Consider the following 21,839-nt stretch of genomic DNA (forward strand, 5'->3'; position numbering starts at 1 on the left):
AAGCCGGATGTTAAAGCGAGTATGCAATTTCTTTGCCAAATATGAAGGTGGCAGGGTTCTGTAAGCAGGCAGTTGCAGAAAGGTGGGAAATCCAGTTTCCAGAGGAAGAAGGCAGAAATCGCCAACTGTTTCCTGACAGCCACCCTCAGATGCTTGACAGACGCCCTCAGAGGCAAGGGACAATTGCAGAAAGGAGAGGAATCTTGTATCCAGAGGAGGAAGGCCGAAAGCAGGCAGAAATCACCAGGGGGGCCTCCAGGATTCAGCTCGTAACCATTCTGAAATATTCTGAATGATCCGCAGGAGACTGGTAAGTAGATTTCAACAAAAGTATTTACTCTCATAAGAGGCCCTCCTGTTCAGAATGATGTTTCTCTCCTTCACATCAACATTCACAGAAACTTTATTTATACACCCAAGCATAGAATGCTGTATGATTCTAAGTTGCCTGGGAGACCTGGCGACTTGGTATGATGGCAGAAGCGAAGACCCTGGAGAGCTCTAAACAATGAACATTAGAAACATGGCATTTGCCACAACATAATTAGAATTACATGTTTACAAATACAAGTATGTCAGACAGTTGTATACAATGAATGCACCTGTATAACTGTCATAATCGAAGTATGTACATAATATGCAGTTGTTACTTTGTGGCAACATTGAGTAACTCTTAGAAAGCCTTGAAGATGTAACAACAAGCCACCAATATTCCCATTGCCAGAGGGCATACAAACTCTTTTGGCTTGTACAGAATAGCAAGTGTGTTTATCCAATGTTTGGTAGTGGAGCACATCGGATGACCATGGTTTCCTATTGACCTATACCTTGAAGACTTGCTGGTCGTACGTATCCTGTGGTTTCACCGACGGAAATCATTTTGAATTACTTTGCAATGATTACTTTGAAAATACTTAGAAAAATAGTGGGTTTAAGGGTAAAAATGGGGTGGAGAGGGTCTTGGGTAGAGGTAGTGGTGAAGAGAAGGGGGGAAACCCCCAATCTAAAAAATAACGAAATTAAATTGGAAGTAAAGTTTCTCAGTAATTACTTTGAAGTAAATTACTTTCAATTTATTTCCGTCAGTGAAATGACATGGAACCCTTGCTGGTTAACATTTGAAACACAAAACATCTGTTTCAGGTGATATTTCACATTCTCTGTGGTCCTAAGAAATGTCCGGATATTGCCACCAGTCTGTCCCACTATTTCTGAGCCATAATAAATCCATGCGTCTGTTCCCTTTCAGCGTTGGGTGCTGTCTGTTATAGAACATGATTAAAAAACAGGAAACATTTGATAGTTTCCATGGCTCCCTTCTGCACCAGACGTTTGCCTGCATCCATCCGACTCATCTCACCTGCGTATTATACAGCTACAATATTTATACAGATTCCATGAAAGCAAATGTCTGGTCAGTGGGCGCGAAAAGATTGTGCAGTGATCTGCTATAGTGTGTTATACAAACATTCTAAATGTTATTGGTCTTTTATACTGCACGCATCACCACTATAGTGGTCTTAAAGCACTTTTTTGCCCGTGCAGAGAATCGACCCTGCCCAGGGTGGAAGCTAGACCCGTGGTCTGTGGGGTGAAAAGGAAACTGGACGCAAGGCGGGCGGTTAAAGGGAAGAGTGGGTTAAGTCAGGAAGACAACTATATACAAACTGACGAGAGCCTTCTTTATTGGCCGACAGAAAATTCATGGAGGGCATTAATGTTATGGTGGTGGTAAAACAGTCACTTCATAAATGTGTTATGGTGTTGATGTGTGTTCAAGAGTACCTAGGCATTGTAGGGGCTGTTAACCAGATACATCTATTGTATTCACTCCTGCTAATAGCCATAAGGGAATTATGGTAAAGCTGAACCCACTGACCAGTGTCAAGCCAGGAATTGACTGCACAAGAATGAGTGGTGGAATACAGAGTTTGACCAAAGGAACTTCCTGAGCCATATTAGAGCGGTGTTGTGTGGGGAATGGAGAAACGGTGTTACCCTTGTACATATTGAATTGGTAAATCAGCCATTGGAGTGCAGTGTGAGAGAATTTAATTGGAATTAAATGTGCCGACAAACTGATGGGTGGGTCTCTCCAGTAATGGGTGGCATGCTGATTGGTTCTTAGTTTTGGTTTCTGACGAGTCCCCTTCCATACTGTGCTGCAAGTAAAATAATATTGATCCAGAAATACCTTACCCACAAGCATGTATTAAATTAGGAAACCTGGAGGGGTTGGAGCTAGTACGTTTGTCAGCAAAAGAGGAATGATGTAAGACCAAAGCACATTTTCGAAGAACATGCAGTTCAGCACAAAGCTTAATTCTAAATTGGTTGGATTTATATATGACCTGGGTTGACGGGCTTGCAAATAATACATGTAAATAGAAAATAAAAAAAGAACACCACACCACAGGCTTCTAGGTAAATCAGAAATTTAGAAGAGCAGCGGCAGGGTGTTTCATTACAACGCAACCTCGTTGCGCACCAGTTCATCCAATATGTACAGAATCTGCTGTAGGAATGCATGTAAATGCTAAAGAAAGCAGGAGGCGTTTGTCTCACATTTATAGTTCCTTTAAAATAGAATGAATTTTGTTAGTGGCGCCTAAAGAGCAGTCGTCCTAATCCCTTGACATACCATAAGGAGATGATTGCAAAGATCTTTTGCATCGGTTTGCAACTTTGGAAACAGTCTTATTTTGTAGCTTTGTTTTAGTGTCAACAATTGTTTTGCACCAGTGGGTGCTCCAGACAACCTCCCCACCCATTCAAAGCCTTTTCCACACAATTACAAAAATACATTGCAGCTGGGTGCAATGTAAATGGCTATTGGGGGCTGCTGCTGGGGCACCTCATTCATTTCCCTGGTGCAGACTCGCATGACACCAGCAAGGCAGAGAGCGCTGGGCAGGAGGTTGTAAGAGTCCTGGTGGATGGGTTGGGAGGGCTGTATTGGGATTTCAAATAAGTGGGTCAGTTGAGGTCAAATGCAACGGGTGCCTCAGACCCCAAGGGGACAATGTGCTGCCCACCATCATCTAAATTAGGCTTGTAGTCGAAAATAAAGCTTCCGTTGCTGCAATACGGATTGGCTGGCACAGACTCCCCGAGTGCTATTTTGTATGCCATTGCCATTTGTTACTTTTTCAGGATCGAGTTACAAATTGGCACTGGCCTTTCATGTGATTGTATACTGCTTTTTAGCCTAATCTGTGACTCTCAAATCTAGGTAGACCCTGTTGCCACATTGGCCTGCTTACTTTCAGTGTTATCCTCCTGCCACCATTGCATTTTGCCCAATTGTGCTAATTCGATTTCAGGTGCTACCCTATTACTTTTGAGCACTATTGTATTATTTAGAACATAGGTGCTACCTAATGCATACTAGACAAATTGTGTTATCCCAACTGTGTTACTCAGAACTCAGGTGTTACCCTTTGCTTCCTAGCCTAGTCATGCTATTAGAACTTAGAGGCTGTTCCTTGGCCAACTCTACTTGCTTAATATAGTCTGTTATTAGCTAACTCGTATTTAGAATGACTAAATATTCTGCCATATTAGGACTATTCTAGTACACAGCATTTAGATACCTGTTAACTTTACCATTTCTGCCATCACAGTACAACTACACCTAGATTGACTAAGAATTTACCATATTTGGATTATTTCTAGTAAATTGCATCTAGATTGCCTGAAATCTCGGCCTGTTCATATTCCCAAGTGGCACTGATTGCCGCTAATGACAGCCTCACACTAATTCAAGCTTACTTAGTATCTATTTTATAATGGCAATGTCCATATTCCATGTCTCCAGCAATCAGAATTGCCACATTGTAGACCCCCATGCAAGTCAGTATTTGCTCCCCTTCCCCTACCTATTTTACCAAAGGTAGTTAACAATTTTGCCCACAACAACCCCATGTATCATGTCACACCAGTTCCACTAGCCTATGCCTCTTAGCCCAGTCCAACTCATGATAGAAACTACAAATTACGAGCCAGACTGAACAAACTTCATGAGCTGCCCAGAAGACTCCTTCCTCCTATAAAGCGTACAACGAAAGGACAACATACCAGGGTATGTAATGCTCCTAATCTCCCTCATGCCTCACTAGCCAATATAAACTCCCAAACTTTCAATTTTAAGACCAATGCTAACACTTCATCGAATACCCCTCAAATTAAAATGGAATCTGAAGGGCATTCCTATAAGGGAGCGCTCCTCAATGTAAGATCTCTAGTGGCACATGCCATTGATCTAGCTGACTTGATCACAGAAGCTAATTTGGATTTCATCGCCATAACCGAGAACTGGTTACACAACGCGGCAGGACCATCACTTATGTTGGCCATCCCCAACGGCTATACCATATCTAGGCAAGACCGAGAAGGCTCCCGTGGAGGCGGGATTGCCATTATATCCAAAACTAACTTATCGCTAAGACTATCCCCTACCCAAACCTTGCAATCTTGTGAAGCCCTCACCGCCAAAATCCCCATAAACAATACCCAATCTCTAACCATACACCTAATATACAGACCACCGGGTCCACTCGGGACCTTTGAGGAGGATCTGCACAGCCTATTAACCAACAATGTCAAAACCACATCACAACTGGTGGTACTAGGGGACTTCAACCTTGGCTTCAATGACCAAGTAGATGCTCATGCATCAATTCCCAGGTCACAATATTGGGGGATTTCAACCTAGGTCTTTCTGACCCCAAGGACACTGCTGCCATGACTATTGACCATATCCTTACGAATGCTGGATTCACACAGTTCATAAACCAACCCACCCATGACAAGGGTAGAACCCTTGATTGGCTAGCCGCCCATAACTGTCCCATCAACATCACCTCTAACCAACAGTGCTCATGGACTGACCACAACCTAATTACATTCAACATCGAGTCCAAACCCGTCAGCCACTCAAGCATCGCACCTGCTACGGCCACCCGTAATAAACGTGATATCACCTGCGACAGACTTCTCCCTCTCCTCCTTCCAGTTCTCAATGACAAGGCTCTTTCATGCTCCGACCCTACGGCCTTGGTCGACGGCTTTAATCGGGCTATGCGTAAAGCCCTAGATACCATCGCACCCTCTAAACCGAGAAAATCCAAACCTCGAGCCCACCTGAACTCCTGGTACACACCCCAGCTTAGAACTTTACGCAAAGAAAAACTAATTGCGGAATCTCACTGGAAAAGTAACCACTCTCCAGCCAACAAATCATGTCTACTCCTGGCCACCCTTAACTACAAGGAAGCCATACTCCAGGCAAAAAAGACACATAAAATAAACGTATCGAACAAGCCAAATCCAACACCAAAGAACTGTTTACAATCCTAAAAGAACTTGAAACTCCCGTTACTACACCTGACACCTGCACCAAAGATAGCACCTGGTGCTCCAAAATCCGAGAGGCTCTCCTAGGCAAAATTGCCACTCTCCAAATTAAAATTAATAACAAACAAACTAGCCTCCAATCTAACCCTCTACCGATCCTTATACCTACCATAAACTACTCCATCCCTGACTCTCTGACTCCTTTTAGCTTCTCTCCACTCTCCATTCCTGAAGTGGAAAAGATAATCGCTAGCCTTAAACCTTCCAACTGCCATGGTGACCTTTTGTCCTGCGCCTATTATTAAGGAAGCAGCGCACGACCTAGCACCCTTCATCACTACGCTCATCAACTCCTCCTTTAGCTCTGGGATTGTTCCGGACAACCTGAAGGATGCGTGGGTCATCCCACTCCTGAAAAAACCTACTTTGGATCCCAGCATACCTACAAACTATAGGCCAATCACCACTGTCCCATTTCTACTAAAAATCCTTGACCGTGCGGCGTACCTACAAATTCAAGGATACCTTGAATCAAACTTCTGGGACTCAGGCAGTCGGGGTTTCATCCACGCCACAGCACTGAAACTGCCCTTATCGATTTAAAAACGCAGATCGAAGATCTCAAAGACAAAGGCAAACTTGCGCTATTACTTCTCCTGGACCTCTCGGCTGCTTTTGACCTTGTTAATCATAAAATTCTTTGTCACCACCTCAAATCAGCTGTTCACTTCTCAGACAAAGCCTCTACTTGGATCAGTTCCTTCCTCAATAATAGAACAATGCGTGTGTTCTCTCCACTAGCAGCCGCCCCACCTGCTCCGGGCTCCTGTGGCGTGCCTCAAGGGTCCTGTGTCTCGCCCACGTTATATAACGTGGGCGTGCCTCAAGGGTCCTGTGTCTCGCCCACGTTATATAACGTGTTCACCAAACCCCTTTTTGATATTCTGGACCATCTGGATGTCACGTATACCAATTACGTGGACGACACCCAGATACTAATCTCTATCACAGGTGACTACACTACTGATTCCCTCGCCATCAACGCCATCTACCAGGTTACCAGCAGAACCGTTCTTCCTGAAATTCAAACACCTTACCAAAGCCTGGCTGTCCTCTCAAGACATCTAACACTGCTCACTGCCCTATTTGTACTCTGACTTACCTTTGTTTTTGCATTCTGCTTAGCTACTTACTTGCACTCTCCTGATTACAAAATCTTGTAATTCTACTGTAAAAACATTGTTATACTGCCATGTTATGCATTTATCTTGTTGTATCCAAGTTATGCGCCCGGTTGCCCCTGGGCCTGGTGCGCTTTATAAATAAATAAATACAAATACAAACTATTGCCAATACCCTTAACACTTTAGGACTAACCCAAAAAGTCAACACCCCTACCCACTTGAAGGGTAGAATACTAGACTGGATCGCTGACTCTAACGGCACAGTCACTATCATCTATTACGCCTCTATCTTGGACCGACCACTCATTGGTGTCCTTTAATTTACTAACCACCAGACCATCCACTCCAACCCCACACACGGCTCCATCTTGCCTTACCAGAAATAAAAAGAATATGACAGTGGATAATATTATTACCTTAAATGCACTGCCAGGTAACCTAGACCCTAGTGCACTAGTTCATGAAAACAATAGTATCATGCGCGACACTATGGACAAAGTCGCCCGACTCAAAATGCGAACAAGCAAACCCAAAGCACACTTAAACAAATGGTTTACGCCAGAACTCAAAGCCCTACGCCTAACAAAAAGAAAATGTGAATCGACCTGGAAACTATGCCCAACCGATGAGAGCAAGGTCAACTTAACCAATATTTCTCGGCACTATAAAAATGAAATCTGCCTGGCAACGCGAAATTCCTACAATGATCGCATCGCCAACTCCAATTCAAGTATGAAGGAACTCTTCTCCATACTGAAAGAACTTGAGTCTCCTATTGCTACATGCTACATCTTAGTACATCTACACCTGTACTAAGGATCAGACCTGATGCGCAGATATCCAACATGCCTTAGCAAATAAAATAACCACTCTCCAAAATAAAATCCAACTAAAAAAAAGAATCTTTAAACCTCCCAAATAAGCCTCCGCCTACTGATACCATCAACGGCCCTACCAGCAAATTCTCCTTCACAAAAACTACCACCATAGTGGTAGAGAATTATCCTCTCCCTCAAACCCTCTAATTGTAAAGGTGAAATCTGCCCAGCACAAATAACAAAAGACGCTGCCAGTCACTTATCACCCTTCATCTCCAAACGTAATGCCTCCTTCACTACAGGCAACATCCCAGCTAATCTAAAACAATCGTGCGTGCTCCCGCTTCTCAGGAAGCAGACTCTAGACCCCCCTTATCCCTACCAACTACCGGCCCATTACCACGGTACCTTTCTTACTGAAGATACTGGACAGAGTTGCATATACACAAATTCAAAGACACCTTGAATTACACAAATTACTTGGAGCTAGACAATCTGGTTTCCGCCCACTTCATGGAACCGAAACTGCCCTCATTGACTTAGACCCAAATAGATGAACTGAGAGATCAAGGTAAGACAGCACTCCTCCTACTTAATCTCTCAGCTGCTTTCGATCTTGTGGACCACAAGGTCCTCTGCAGACATTTGGATTCTGCCGCCCATTTTTCCACCCAAGCTATCAGATGGATTGAATCCATTTTGAGCGAGAGTTTTCGCCCCTTCGGCAGCAGCAGCAGACCCCATGCCAATTACATGTGGAGTCCCTAAAGGCTCTTGTCTCTCCAACATTATACAACGTATTCACCAAACCTCTCTTCGAGGATCTGGACCTTCTAGATATCGCCTACACTAACTATGCAGATGATACACAGATTCTCCTCACGCTTTCTGGGGATCACACTAAGGGCAGAGTTGGTTAATAGGGTGTACCTCATTATTCTGGCATGGATAGCATCCCATGGCCTCTGCCTGAAAGATAAGACAGAGCTGATTATGCTGGGCACGCAGGCTAATATCAACAAGTTAGGCACGGACTACTCCATGTTCAATATAGACAGCAATAGTATCAAGGTCTCCAGGGAAGTAAAAACATTTGGTTTTTATCTTGATTCTACCATGTCATTCACTAAACAGGTTAACTCCGTAGCTTCCACTACAGCATATACCTGCAAATTAATAAGAGCAGGTAAGCCCTTCCTATCCAATGATGGCTGCATGATTCTGGCGAGAGCCTTAATATTATCCTGACTTGACTACTGCAATGCCCTATACAGCGGTGCCAATAAAGCCATCACCAAAAGGCTATAAATCTTAGAAAATAATGCCTTAAGAGCTGCTCTCGGCATAAATAAAAGGGAACATATCTCCTCCATCAGACACCAATATAAATGGCTCTCCACCGACAATAAAATCCACTTAAAAATGATCTCCCTGACACATAAAGCTCAACAATGCTGCTCCCAGCTACTTGATGGATAAAAGAAAAACCCCCAGCAGACCGACAAGAACTACCAACTCTAACTGCCTGGTAGTACCTAGATTTAAACTTACTAAAATTGGCGGTATTAGTTTCCCTGCGTTAGCTGCTAAACAGTGGAATGCCTTGCCACATAATCTGAGAGTAGACCAACCCCTCTCACATTTCAGAAGGAATTTCATCAAACACATCAAGTCCGATAACGTGTAAATGCACTGCTAGATACCTTGTTGTACTAGCATAGCTGGACTGTATATATGTATTAGATTTATACCACAAATGTAGATATCTATGTTAACACTATATAATTCATTGTCTCATTTGATATTAGTGCCATAAACTAATGGTTATATCTGCATTAGTGTTAAGCATGTACAAACCTTTATCTCTGTATTACTGTAAATTACGTAACTTTGTAAATTCCTGTAACATTGTAAGCCTTGCATATTCTTTCTGTTGCGCCCGGTTACCGTTGGGTCTGGCGCGCATTACAAATATACAAATTGGGAGGGGTTGTCATGAGCTTGCTTTTTATTTTTTACCGTACCCATTTGCTCCCCCTTTTCTGGTATGGATTGGGTGGTGAGTTTTCACTTCTCTTGTAAATTATTACTTTCCATATTTTAGAACTTTCCAAATTGAAAACATTTTACACGATCCCCATTGGTCACCTGCTGTTTCCTCTGACCAAGAGATTAAGGGCTCACTGTATGCCCAAGGCTGTCAGCTGCATGGGTTGATCTACGTATTGAGGTGGGGTCATGAAGATGGTCAAATATATTTATTATTTCTCAATGTTTTGCTTGGGACTCTTTACCTCTGATTCAGTTAGATATGTTTGTTATGGTACATTTTGCACCACTTGTTTGATTTGATACTTTGTGTACAATGCCAGTGTACTCGCCTCTGCATTCAAGTTCATGAACTGGGTGTTGAGACCAACATTGTATACATTTTGTGAATCTTTCTTCTGCTATTGCCTGCAATCCATGGCTAGTTAATTAGCTTGTTAAAGAAGGTGACAGCTTTACATTGGTGCATTTGCAGTGTTCTGCTTTTGCATCTTTGCATTTACACTGGCAAATTATTACTTTCCATATTTTAGAACTTTCCAAATTGAAAACATTTTACACGATCCCCATTGGTCACCTGCTGTTTCCTCTGACCAAGAGATTAAGGGCTCACTGTATGCCCAAGGCTGTCAGCTGCATGGGTTGATCTACGTATTGAGGTGGGGTCATGAAGATGGTCAAATATATTTATTATTTCTCAATGTTTTGCTTGGGACTCTTTACCTCTGATTCAGTTAGATATGTTTGTTATGGTACATTTTGCACCACTTGTTTGATTTGATACTTTGTGTACAATGCCAGTGTACTCGCCTCTGCATTCAAGTTCATGAACTGGGTGTTGAGACCAACATTGTATACATTTTGTGAATCTTTCTTCTGCTATTGCCTGCAATCCATGGCTAGTTAATTAGCTTGTTAAAGAAGGTGACAGCTTTACATTGGTGCATTTGCAGTGTTCTGCTTTTGCATCTTTGCATTTACACTGGCATTGCTAGTTTTTAGGGAACAGGTACAACATGCGTGAAAGGGTATACAAAACAAAAAGATGCAAGTGCATAATGCAAAGACTAGGAGGACACTAATCATGATGGATTTTAGAAAGCTTTGCAGCCTAATTATCAATCTCACTTGAAATATCATGTCCTTGAATCTTACTGTTTACCCTCACAGGTACCTAGTGTGTGCAAGCATTTACTATAAAAAAGAATTCTTAGTTCAGTTCTTCCAACATACATGTCAGTAAATTCTTTTTTTCCTGAAATTCTTTGGCAAGGTAGAATTCCAGTGAACAGACGCAAGATGTGGCAGACACATGGGCAAATCATTTTCCTTCAGGATTATATTAAGAGTACTAACAATATGAATATTCTAGTGCATTACTCTTGGCTATCTATTTGAAAACGTATACCATTCGAACTATAATAAGTATGGAAACCGTGGAAAAGCACTAAGAGGTTGTTGCCAGTATATCTTTGAGTGCCCCTGCCCCCTTCTCAGGTATGCAAGTGTGAATACAATGTGTTTTCAATAATGGAGACTAAGATCAGGACTTATTCTGCTTTGTGACTAAAAAAAAAGAATCTGTTAAGTTTGTTTGGGTTTTCATTTGTGGCTCTTCGACTGACTTCCTTTTAGTCACAGGCACTTTTTCCACTTCAGGCCTAGTGTAACCTCAATCTGTCAATCAAATTTGTGTTAGTTGCTAACTCCGGTGTAAGGTACTGTACCTGAGCATGTGTAGGGGGTTAAAGAAAGTGTTATTCGTGCTTATGTCTATTCAACATTATAACTAGGAGCTAATCCCAAGTTACAGTTCTTTCTAGCTAGTTTGAGCTAAAATAACCTGTACCACTTTCTACTACTGTAACTTGTTGAAAACCCTGAAATGAAACCTTTTAATGGTAACATTTAAAACAACTAAACGTTTTTCTTCTCTCCACTTATGGTTCTCTGATTAAAAGACAGTGCCAGAAATTAAATGGCTTTGGTTTTTTCAATACAAATTCTTTCAGGAATGACAATCTATCCTCCTTCAATAATACTCGCCACATTGCTTCTGTAAAGTATGTTGGAGATTATGTAATGTATGTGGAGCCTGAAAGCTGTGAAATTAAATGTTTGAAAACTGTTTATTGTGTCTAACATCCTAATGCATGTTCTTTCCTGGTAGAAATCCTATTCCATACCCATTGGAATTGAATATCAAAGGAGATATGCAACTATTGTTCTGGATCTTGAACAATTAAACAAGGACCTCAACAAAGTCCTGCACAAGGTCCAACAGTACTGCTATGAGGTAATGACGCACAGCTAAATGGCACTTGAATGTATTTGAGAATTTGGTTAAGAAAAGATGAATTCATGATCAGTTGGCATATTGCAAAAAAATAGGGACCACTCTGAAATGAGTAAATGGCTGTTTTTAATTATCTATGAATAAAGAAGGTCCATATGGATTTTAAGACCATTGTACTGGGTGATGGGAATTTGCTGGACGATCTGACTTTTCTCAGAGGAAATGGATATCTCGAGGGGCAATGGTGGGGAAAAAGCTCATTCTGAGACGTTGGAAAACATCTACCCCTGTAACTATTGAGGAATGGTTTGCAGAGATGCATTCTCTAGCGGACATGGAGGAAGTGTTGTATAAGAGAGAGAAAAAAGATGCATTATTTAGTAAGATTTGGGGCAAATTTCTTTTATTGTATTACACCTGTTTATCGACTGTATTGTGACTCCTTGGGGTGGAGGGGGAGGGGGGGGTAGTTAGTTGGTTTTGTTATGATTATTGTCTGATGTTATATTGTTGTACATATGTTATGTTGATATACTTTTGAAAATAAATGTATTTAAAAAAAATTAAAAATAATTATCTATGAATAAAAAATAAAAGGATCCGATAAAGGCAGCTTCGACAGATATCCTTTATAGAACTTATTTCTCCAGCATTGGACCTTTTCATATATTTACATGTGAATTCCCTGACATCAAGTTGAGTTACCCCATTTAGAAATGATGATCTTTCCATAAGCAATACATGGATCACATCATTACATAGTCTACTCTTAGATCTTTTTTCTTAGGCTAGTAGGTTTCGTTTTAGCCCAAAAGCTACCAGCTCTGCAGACCTAATAACTTCACCCGTGACAATTCACAGATTCAAATCACACCTGCTGGGAATCCCACTTCAGAACTCTTAGAGGGTTAATTTATTTGGAAAGTGTATTTCAGAGGAAGCGAGGTGTTGATGTAGTTATGGATGAAATGTCTTTCTAAGCCATGTGAAAAATGTAGCCTAAGAAATATAGGGCAACTCCCTCCCTACCACCCAATGGATTGCAGTGTGTATATTTATACTAAAACTTCACTTCACCTCTTGCCCACCGCATTGCTATTGCTACTTTCTGCTCCAATTTCCAATGCTATGCGGATGACACTGCTCTTTAAAGCTCCCCTCAGCCGCCTCTGCTTCTTCTCTCATACCAGACTGTCTGGCCGCAATTCATGAATGGTGTGCTGCCAATGATCTCTGCCTTACTGCCAGTAAGACTGAGATCCTCCTCGTTGGGGCACCTGCTCCCTCCTTTCCCCTCTCTGGCTGCCCACTCTGGGCCCCCTCTCCTTCTCTCCTCACATCTGACGTCTCTAAGAAGTCAAACTTTCAGCTGTACCTCGTCAGAGATATTCTTACTTTTCTCACTTTGCCCCAGAAGCTCACTGTCTCCAGAGCTGTGGTCCTCTCTAGGCTGGACTCTTGCAACAGCCTCTTTCTAAATCTTCCTGTCTCTACTCTTCGACCTTTACAACTTATCCAGAACAGGACTGCGAGACTTGTCCTTGGCATCAAGCCCCTGGATCATATCTCACCAGCTCTGAATCTTCACTGGCTCCCCGTTGCTGCAAGGATCAACTTAAAGAACCTCTGCATTGTCCACAAGGCTTTCTGGGGCCTGAGACCTCTCTACCTCCAACTTTCTCTTCCAAAACATATTCCTTCCCGAGCTCTCTGCTCATCCACCTCCAACTCTCTGAGGGTCAGACGCTTCTACAAGCAGAGAGTGGGGGGGCAGATCGCTCTCCTCGGCTGGGGCCTCCCTCTGGAACAACCTCTCTGCCTCTCTCAAACCTGAGCAGAACCACCTCCGGTTCCGAAGCAACTCAACACCTTCCTTTTCACTTCCACTTTCTCTCTTCCTCTCCCCTGCTGATGCACCTGACTGCTCCACGCACTGGTCACCCTCTGAACTCTGTCCCAGGCTCCTGCATGTCCAGTTGCCCTCGCACTGCCTGCGGGCTCCCCAGAACTTAAGGGTCTGTGTCTGTAACCCTACAGTCCCTTATCTCTGCACTTATGAGCCACCCGCTGGATGCACTTGTGAGTTAACTGCACTTCCCCCTTCCGCTCCCCCCTGGCACTTCTCCCCTTCCCTGCACGTGCGTGATCTGAATGACAAAAGGACTAGTAAGATTGTTATTTTGTCCTCCCTTGTTTCCCCCTTGTCGCGCCTAGAAACACTTGTGTACAGGCGCGTTATAAATGCCACATCATATCATATATGGCTGTTAGATAAGCTGTTTTGGGCTAGAAAAGGAGAGAATCAATGAGGTTTTTTTTATGTAGAATTGGAGCAAGATGGCTGGGACAAAGGAAGAAATAAAATGGGTCAGATGGTAGGGATCTGCAGAACCCCAGCTGTTGGCACTATTTTGGCACCCCCTCAAGCCCAATCGGAGGCAGGAAGAGTTTGGTGCTATGGGTTCAGAATGCACTGCCACCATGGTATGAACCCACACGGTCAAGGTTTGAAATTCGCCATTGACAGTCCCTTATATGGAGCATTAAGTGTTTAAACATACGCAACTCTCCCTTCGTGCCATAGTCTGCTCACCTGGTGCTGCGCCACTCAGCCGATGCACTGTATGTCAAAACCATAGTCTGCAACCAAGTTCATGTCGAAGCCTTTCTCATCAGCAGACTGCAATGAGACCCTCACCCTTGGTGCCTGTTAAGTCAGTCCTCCAAGTTTGTATTGTGACAATCCCTTTTCATGAGACTTGGGATGCTGCTAACAAATAGTCCCCCTGGTGGTGGTAACATGCGAGAGGATCTCATGGGGAGGAACTCTCCTCCTGAGGACAAGGAAGTGGATCTTGGACACAGCCCCTTTATCTCCCAACCCCACAGGGTAATAACGCCCAATCCTTCCTTAAGTCCTAGACACTGCGTTACTGTAATGTGTCCTACTCTCCCGTCCCCTTTCCGCCATCGTGTATTGGGCTTCCCTCGTGAGGGACGGGAACGGAACCTTTTTTCCACAAGAAAGACATTTCCCCTTTAAATGTAATTGTGCATGGCCCGGGAGCGTAGTCTCCCTCAACCCTGCCCTCCCTTAACCCTGCCCACCGGTGCCACACTTCAGTCCCCTTTTCCGCGTAGACTGGAATGGACTGCTACCACCAGCACTCCTGGATGAGGCCTCAAGCCTCGTAATTCCATGCGCTTTCTCTTACGTCCCGTCCCCTTTCCTCCATAGTGCATGGGCGTGGAGACGGAACCTTTTTCACAAGAACCACCACCTTCCCCTTTAAATTTAGAGGCGCAAGGGGGTACAGCGCTGGGAGCATGCGCTACTGACTCCGCCCACCGGCGCCACTCCTCAGTCCCCTTTTCCACGTCAACAGGAATGGGACGATTTCGCCAGCGCTCCTGGTTTTGGCCCTGCCATGTAATTCCATGCGCTCTTCCCCAGATTCTTCTCTTTTTGTCTATTTTCATCCAGGTACTTGGTCCTCCAGCGTCATGCTCCTCCCCGGCGCATTTCTTCAGCGGGCTCCAGCAGGGGTCAAACCTGCAAGGGGCTCTTTCCTATGTCTGACCCCCACAGTCTTTGCCTCTGCTGCCTTGGCCCTGACAACGGCTGGGAAGGTTGTGCTACATGCGACACTCTGACTCCACGTGCACTGAAGAACAGGCTAGCTAATTCGAGGGAGCTCTCCGAAGGGTCGCCTCCAGAGGACTTGAAAAAGCTTGTCAAACCGAGATCCAGGCCCAAAACAGGGACGCTGTTTTCCATTGCACCCCTTAAGTATGACTCCTTCCTGAGGAAACGCCCAAGCGGGAGGAACCTCTCCGGTTCTTGTACCAGCACACGCACCTAGGCTAGTCCAGCTACCAGCCTCATGGGCGAGAGAACAGATCTTGCCGGTATCAGTGCTGAGGGACCGCAAGGTTATTCTACTGGGTGTACACCCGAGGGGCAATGCCCCAGTACCGGCTCTGTCCGAGGGGGCACCTGCACGCAGCACTATCAGCAACAATGCCGAGGACGGTACGCCTTTTAGGCCTAGACCTGAGGTGCCAGGTAGGCCTCATGCTCCAACACAAAGAGTCTTGGACGAGGCTGGGCCCAGGGAGCAATGCACCACGACTGTGGCACGCAGCTCGACAAAATGACTGCTGCGCCAGACAACATGGCTGCTCGTCCGATGCCACTCCTAGGAACAGAGCAGGTGGGTGAACAAGTTTCAAGGTGGGACTGGTGTCAACCAGGTACGGGGCTTACAGTTTATCCATCAGCAGCGCAGGGCAGATTCTCCCTGCAACCTAGACAGTGTGCTCCAGCCCTAGCATCCCCCAGCCACTCCAGCAATATCTCCTACCTCCTCTTCGGCCTCTGAAGACTGGTTCTTCGAAAGGTTCTTGGCGCAGATGAGAACCCCCCCAGATGGGGGACTTCCTATGGGATGCTGTTGGGGGACTTTCTCCCTCCGGTCACTCCACCAGCGCCCATAGTCATTCCGAACATAGCTCCGGCATCACAGGTCCCAGCGCAGCCCCTGCTGGCTCATTCGATTCCGGCTCCCCTGCCTCCCACAACACAGGTGGTCCCTCACCAGCCTCCGCAGCAGCCTCTGGCCTCCACACCGCAGCCCACGGCAGCCAACAGCCCTCCACCTGCTGTGGACCTTCTAGACACTCTGGTGGACACAGACGAGGAGAACGCTGACACGCCACTGTCAGCAAAGGCCTTCCACGACAGGCTTACACGTTTGGCAGAATATTTGGGCCTTCCTCAACCCGAGGTAGAACAGCCCGAGGAGGGGGGTCTTGGCAGAAGTCCTCACCCTAAGACCACCTACCAAAACGGGGATCCTGATGCAGAAAGACGTTGTGGCACTGGCCAAGGAGGAGTGGCTCAAGCCTCACTCGGCCCAACCTGTCAATCAGCGCTTAAATGCCAAGTATAGACAAATGGAGAGGGATACACGCTTGTTATTAGTGTACCCCCAGCTGCACTCTTCGGTGTTCGCTGTAGCGTCACACTTCTCTAAGCCTCAGTCGTCCTCGGCCACCTCGTCCTCGGTGCTGCTAGGCAAGGAGGAAAAGATATTGCACCAGGCCAATGCGGTTGCCATGCTAGCAGACGCTAACCAGAAGCTTTGGTGGGAAATAGCATACTTCCTCCTGGAACATCCGACGCAGAGCCAGGCACGCTTCAAGGCCGGTCTAGGAGAAGCCAGGCAGTTAGCGCAGGACATTGTGGAGTCCACTGTGGCCCACTTCGATACCTCTGGCTGGGCCATCTGCATTGCCATGGACATGAGGACGGCCTGGCTTCGGGCTACTAAGTTTAACACCGACGTCCAGGATCGCATATTGTAACTTCCGTTCGAGGGTAGTGACCTCTTTCAATCTACCACCGACGAGGAATTAGATAAAAAGAACAGCTCACAGACTGTGAAATCTTTATCTAGCCTGATGAAGGCCATGCCCAAGACGTACAACCAATTGCATCAGAGCTTGGACAAGGGCCGGTTTCTGGGGATTCCAGGAATAGAGGCCGAGACAACCTGACCGCTTGCCGAGTCAGCACCAGCGCAAGCAACAAAGAGGGGAGGGGGCAAGGCCTTATTCCAGTACCCCTCATCAGCGGCAGCCTCAGAAGGAAAAAAGGCATGACTCGTCCCTTCGGGTCTACGTGTCTGCATTGGGTGGCAGGCTTGCCTCTCACGTGCATTTCTGATGCCAGAACTTTGTGGACCCCTGGATCCTATCTGTAGTATCCACGGGGTGCCCCCTACCGATACCGCCCTCTCCTCCCTCCTCACCTCCACTCGTTGGAGGCGATCCGGTCGCTCGTCGAGAGCCAGGCAGTGGAAGAAGTGCATACAGAAGAAGAACCATGCTAGCCTGAAAGTTGTGTTGGACCTATCCACCCTCAACCTCTCTCTCCCCGCTTCAGAAATTCAAGATGGTTACGCCAGCACTCATTACAGAGACACTTGGACAGGGGAGACTAGATTTGCTCCGTGGATCTGAAGGACACCACTTCCACGTCCCGATTTGGCAGCCACATCACTCCTTCCTACGCTTCAGGATCATGGGCTGTCATTTCCAGTACAAGGTCCTACCCTTTGGCCTCAACCCAGCACCCAGGATATTCACCAGACTCATGAATGCAGTGGCAGCCCTACTCTGGGCCCAGGGCCTCCATGTCTACCTGGACAACTGGCTCGTCAGGGTCAGATACCTGGAGGGAGTTACCCACACTTCCTACGCGTTTATGGACACGCTCCCCGAGCTGAGGTTTACTATCAACCTCAAGTCTGTCTCAGCTGCAGCCCACGCAGAGCCGCACCTTCCTGGGCCTCATCTGGGACATGTGCTCCGAGAATTTCCCTCTGTGGATAATATTACAACCATCAAGAGGGCCACAAGGCATTTCCTTACCAGGGCAGTGACCTCGGTGTGGTGGTCCCAACACTTACTGGGTATCATGGCAGTGATCCTTCTGGCCGTGCCCCACACGAGACTCCGCATGAGGGGATTACAGCTGCACTTTGCAGCCTCAGGGAATCGGGAGAGTGGCTCCCAAGCAGAGCTGATCAGCATACCACCTTCTCTCCACTCGGACCACAAGTGGTGGTCCGGGGACTGCAACCTGCTGACAGGCAAGCCCTTTCGGCAGCAGACCCCGCAGGTCACCATTACTACGGACTCCTCCCTATAGGGCTGGGAAGCCACTCTGGACAGCCTCAGCATCCACAGTCTGGACCCAGCAGGAGTCGCATATCATCTGGCTGGAGCTCAGGGCCATCCGGCAAGCCCTCAGCCTTCCTTCTGCTCATTGGGGGCAGGACCATCCTGATCCAGACCGACAAATCCACCAGCATGTACTATGTCGTCAAGCAGGGGTCTACAAGGTCCCCTCTGCTGTTCAACCTAGCGGTCAGCATGTGGGAATGGGCCCTGGAAAAATCTACCTCATAGCGTCCACCTCCCGGGGGAGGCCAATGGAAGCGGACAGGCTCAGGGGACAGGGAGCGGACAATTACAAGTGGCAATTGAACAACCAGGTGCTGTAAGAGGTCTTCCACACATGGGGCCATCCTCGGGTGGATCTATTTGCCTCCTGGAAGAACAGAAAGTGCCATACGTTTGCATCTCGCCAGGGACAGGGCCCCGGGTCCCTGGGCGACGCTTTGCAGATTCAATGGGAAGGCATGACAGCCTATGCTTGTCATCCCACATCCCTGATTCCCAGGGTACTCCAATAGATAAAGGTAGCTTGTCACCTCAGCATAATCTTGATGGCACCTTGGTGGCCGGCGAGAACATGGTTCTCCGAGTTGCTCAGCCTTACGGACAGGCCACCCATTCTCCTTCCGCTGGGTCCAGCACACCACCTGCCCCAGCAAGGGGGCAGGGTTCCTCACCCGGCTCCTCAGAAGTTAGACCTTGCAGCATGGTCCCTGAGCAGATCACCCTCAAGCACCTGAGCCTATAAAGGGCTAACCTGGATATCATCCAGGGCACTAGGAGCAAGGCCACCAGGAACCAATATAGGAGTAAATGGAGCAGGTTCTGTCACTGGGCAAACTCTAAGGAGATCAACCCTCTGAACTGCACGCTGGACGATGTGCTTTACTTCTCATTGCATCTTGGGCACTCGGGCGTACAGGTGGACACATGTTTCACCTATCTGACTGCCATAGGGGCGTACAGAAATTCGGAGGAGGTCTTCTCCTCTTCCAACCCATAGTCAAACATCTGGCAGGCTTGTCCAGGCTTTAATCGCCTATCATGATGCCACACCCCGTGTGGGACCTCAATGTGGTGTTAGGCGCCTTGGCAGACAAACCATTTGAGCCAATGGCATCTGCGGACATCAGGCTGGTCACCATTAAGACAGCTCTGCTAGTAGGACTCCCCTCCTCTCGCAGACTCTGTGAGATCCAGGCTCTAGTGACAACAGAACCCTATACCACTTTCCACAGGGATAAGGTGGTCCTGCAGACTCACCCGGCGTTCCTACCTAAAGTGCCTTCCATCTAAACGAGCAAATAGTCTTACCCACATTCTTTGCTGACCCCAAGGACGAGGCTCAGAGTCCTGCACTGCCTGGCTATCAGATGCACTCTGAAATTCTATCTGGATAGGACCAAGGGATTCCAAGTTGGATGCACTGTTTGTCACCTTTTGGGGGCTTGAGGCCCAGTTATCAGGCATCCAAGGCTTCTATTGCACAGTGGATGGTTGCGGCCATCACGGAGGCTGAGGGGCAGCACAAGCTGCTGCCAACCAACATGCACGCTAGCCAAGGCCACGGCCATCGCATTCCAGCGGCAGGTTCTGCGTCGAGTCATAAACAGGTTGGCCACCTGGACCACCCCTTCAGCTTTCTGTAAGCATTATTGTTTGGATGCCGGCTCTAGGTCAGACACGGCCTTCGGACAGGCGGTTCTAAGGGACTTGTTTGCTTAAGGAGGGTCTCCTCTCCAACCTGGGGCTACGGTCAGTTGTAATTGACCATGCAGTATGGAGGAAAGTGGACCGGGGAAATAAGAGTAATTACAACGTACTCACCGTAGTGACTAATGTACTCTTGGTCCTTAGTCCCCTTTCCTCCATTCATCCCACCATCCTTCCCCCCCACCCCCCCTAATAATACTGGTGTCATTAGGCAATGTTGAATATTGTTGATGCGTCAATGAGGGAGGAGTGGCGCTGGTGGGCGGATTCAGGGTAGCACATGCTCCCAGGGCCGCACCCCTCTAAATTTAAAGGGGACAGAAGGTTTTTCTGGTGAAAAAATGTTTCTTCTCCCGTCCCTAGAAAGAGACGCTTATGCAGTATGGAGGAAAGCGGATTAGGGACTAGGAGTATGTTAGGCACTACGGTGAGTAACTTGTAATTTCCCCAAAATCTTTTCTTTTTCTTTGCAGATTTGGGAACACAGTCCACCGGTGCCCTAGTTTATCCCCGGCGCATATCAGCCTTGACGGGCTTTATGTCATGGCCATAGGGCAAGGGCCCAGGCCTTCAACACCCCCAGGGGCCACATGGACCCAGTCCTGGCGCCTTTGGTGCCAGGCTCATAGAAATGTGTGCTTGGTACACTCTGTGCCTAAAGCACGTGCATCAGGGCAGGGCGTGGCCATAGAACAGCATTGGGAGGCACGTGTTGGAATCATTGGGCAAGGTGGAGCCACAGGGCGTGGCTAAAGGGAGGGGCCAGAGCCAGCCTATATAAGGCGAGCCCAACAACATGACCTAGCTTCGCATTACTTTGCTTTGCAGCGTGACGCTTACCGCCGTATCTCACCTTGATTCCGGTACTCCAGCTCTGAAGACCATCTTACCCACCTGAATCCAGCCGCTCCATCGCTGAAAGCGTTTACCTGACTCCAACCGCTCCATCGCTGAGGCGCGCCCACCTGATCCCAGCCGCTCAATCGCTGTGTGCGCACCCTACCTGCATTCCGTCGGAGTTGGGGCCTCTTCTCTCCCGATTCGGACCTCCAGCGACGCGGGAGCCTTTCACTTCATCTCGGCTTCACCGCGGTATCTTCCTCCTGCGCCGCCGAACTGTCTTCAAGCACCCGGACTCTGCTCCACGCCGGCAGACCTCTCCTACAAGGGAAAAGAATAGAACAGGTTAGAAATCTCATAATAACAAACTCTGGGCTGCATCTTACCCGACTCTTGACTTCCATTATAACGGACAGTTTACCTGTTGACCTTGAGAGTCCATCATCCTCTGGGGAATCCCAGGATCCGAGCCACGCTTCTGATCCATCATCTTCACACCTATAGCAGAGATATTGCAAGACATCGTTATTGCTTACCACCAAGTCAAGACTCATTGCTAAAGACATTATTGAAAAAACGAGCAATAACTTAAACCAAAGACTTACCCTCCAAGTGGATTGGTCACAGCCGGTCTGGATTGCCACTTCGCGGGCCAGTGAAGCAACTAGGCCCATTCTACGTGCCCCCCTGCTGAAGGAAGCAGGACAGAGAGCCCAGCATTACAAATAACAGGTGAGCTTGCATGGGTAGGCTCTTGCGCACACAGTTCTGGCATGAAAGGGGCGAGGGAATTCATAACACCTCCGCATCATCCTCATTGCCTCTCCTCTCGTCTCGGGG

General features: G+C 46.9%; 1 protein-coding gene across 2 annotated transcripts in view; it reads left to right on the forward strand.

Moving 5' to 3' along the window:
- LIN9 (lin-9 DREAM MuvB core complex component) overlaps positions 1–21,839 on the forward strand; it is a 1,337,113-nt gene that overhangs the window by 1,069,886 nt on the left and 245,388 nt on the right. For both annotated transcript variants that reach the window (XM_069608684.1, XM_069608685.1), the window contains one exon: positions 11,577–11,702. In XM_069608684.1, the coding sequence (XP_069464785.1) occupies positions 11,577–11,702 (126 nt within the window). The remainder of the gene's footprint in view (positions 1–11,576; positions 11,703–21,839) is intronic.

This window comes from Ambystoma mexicanum, chromosome 4q (assembly GCF_040938575.1).
Source record: "Ambystoma mexicanum isolate Mex_15411 chromosome 4q, UKY_AmexF1_1, whole genome shotgun sequence".
Lineage (NCBI taxonomy): Eukaryota > Metazoa > Chordata > Amphibia > Caudata > Ambystomatidae > Ambystoma > Ambystoma mexicanum.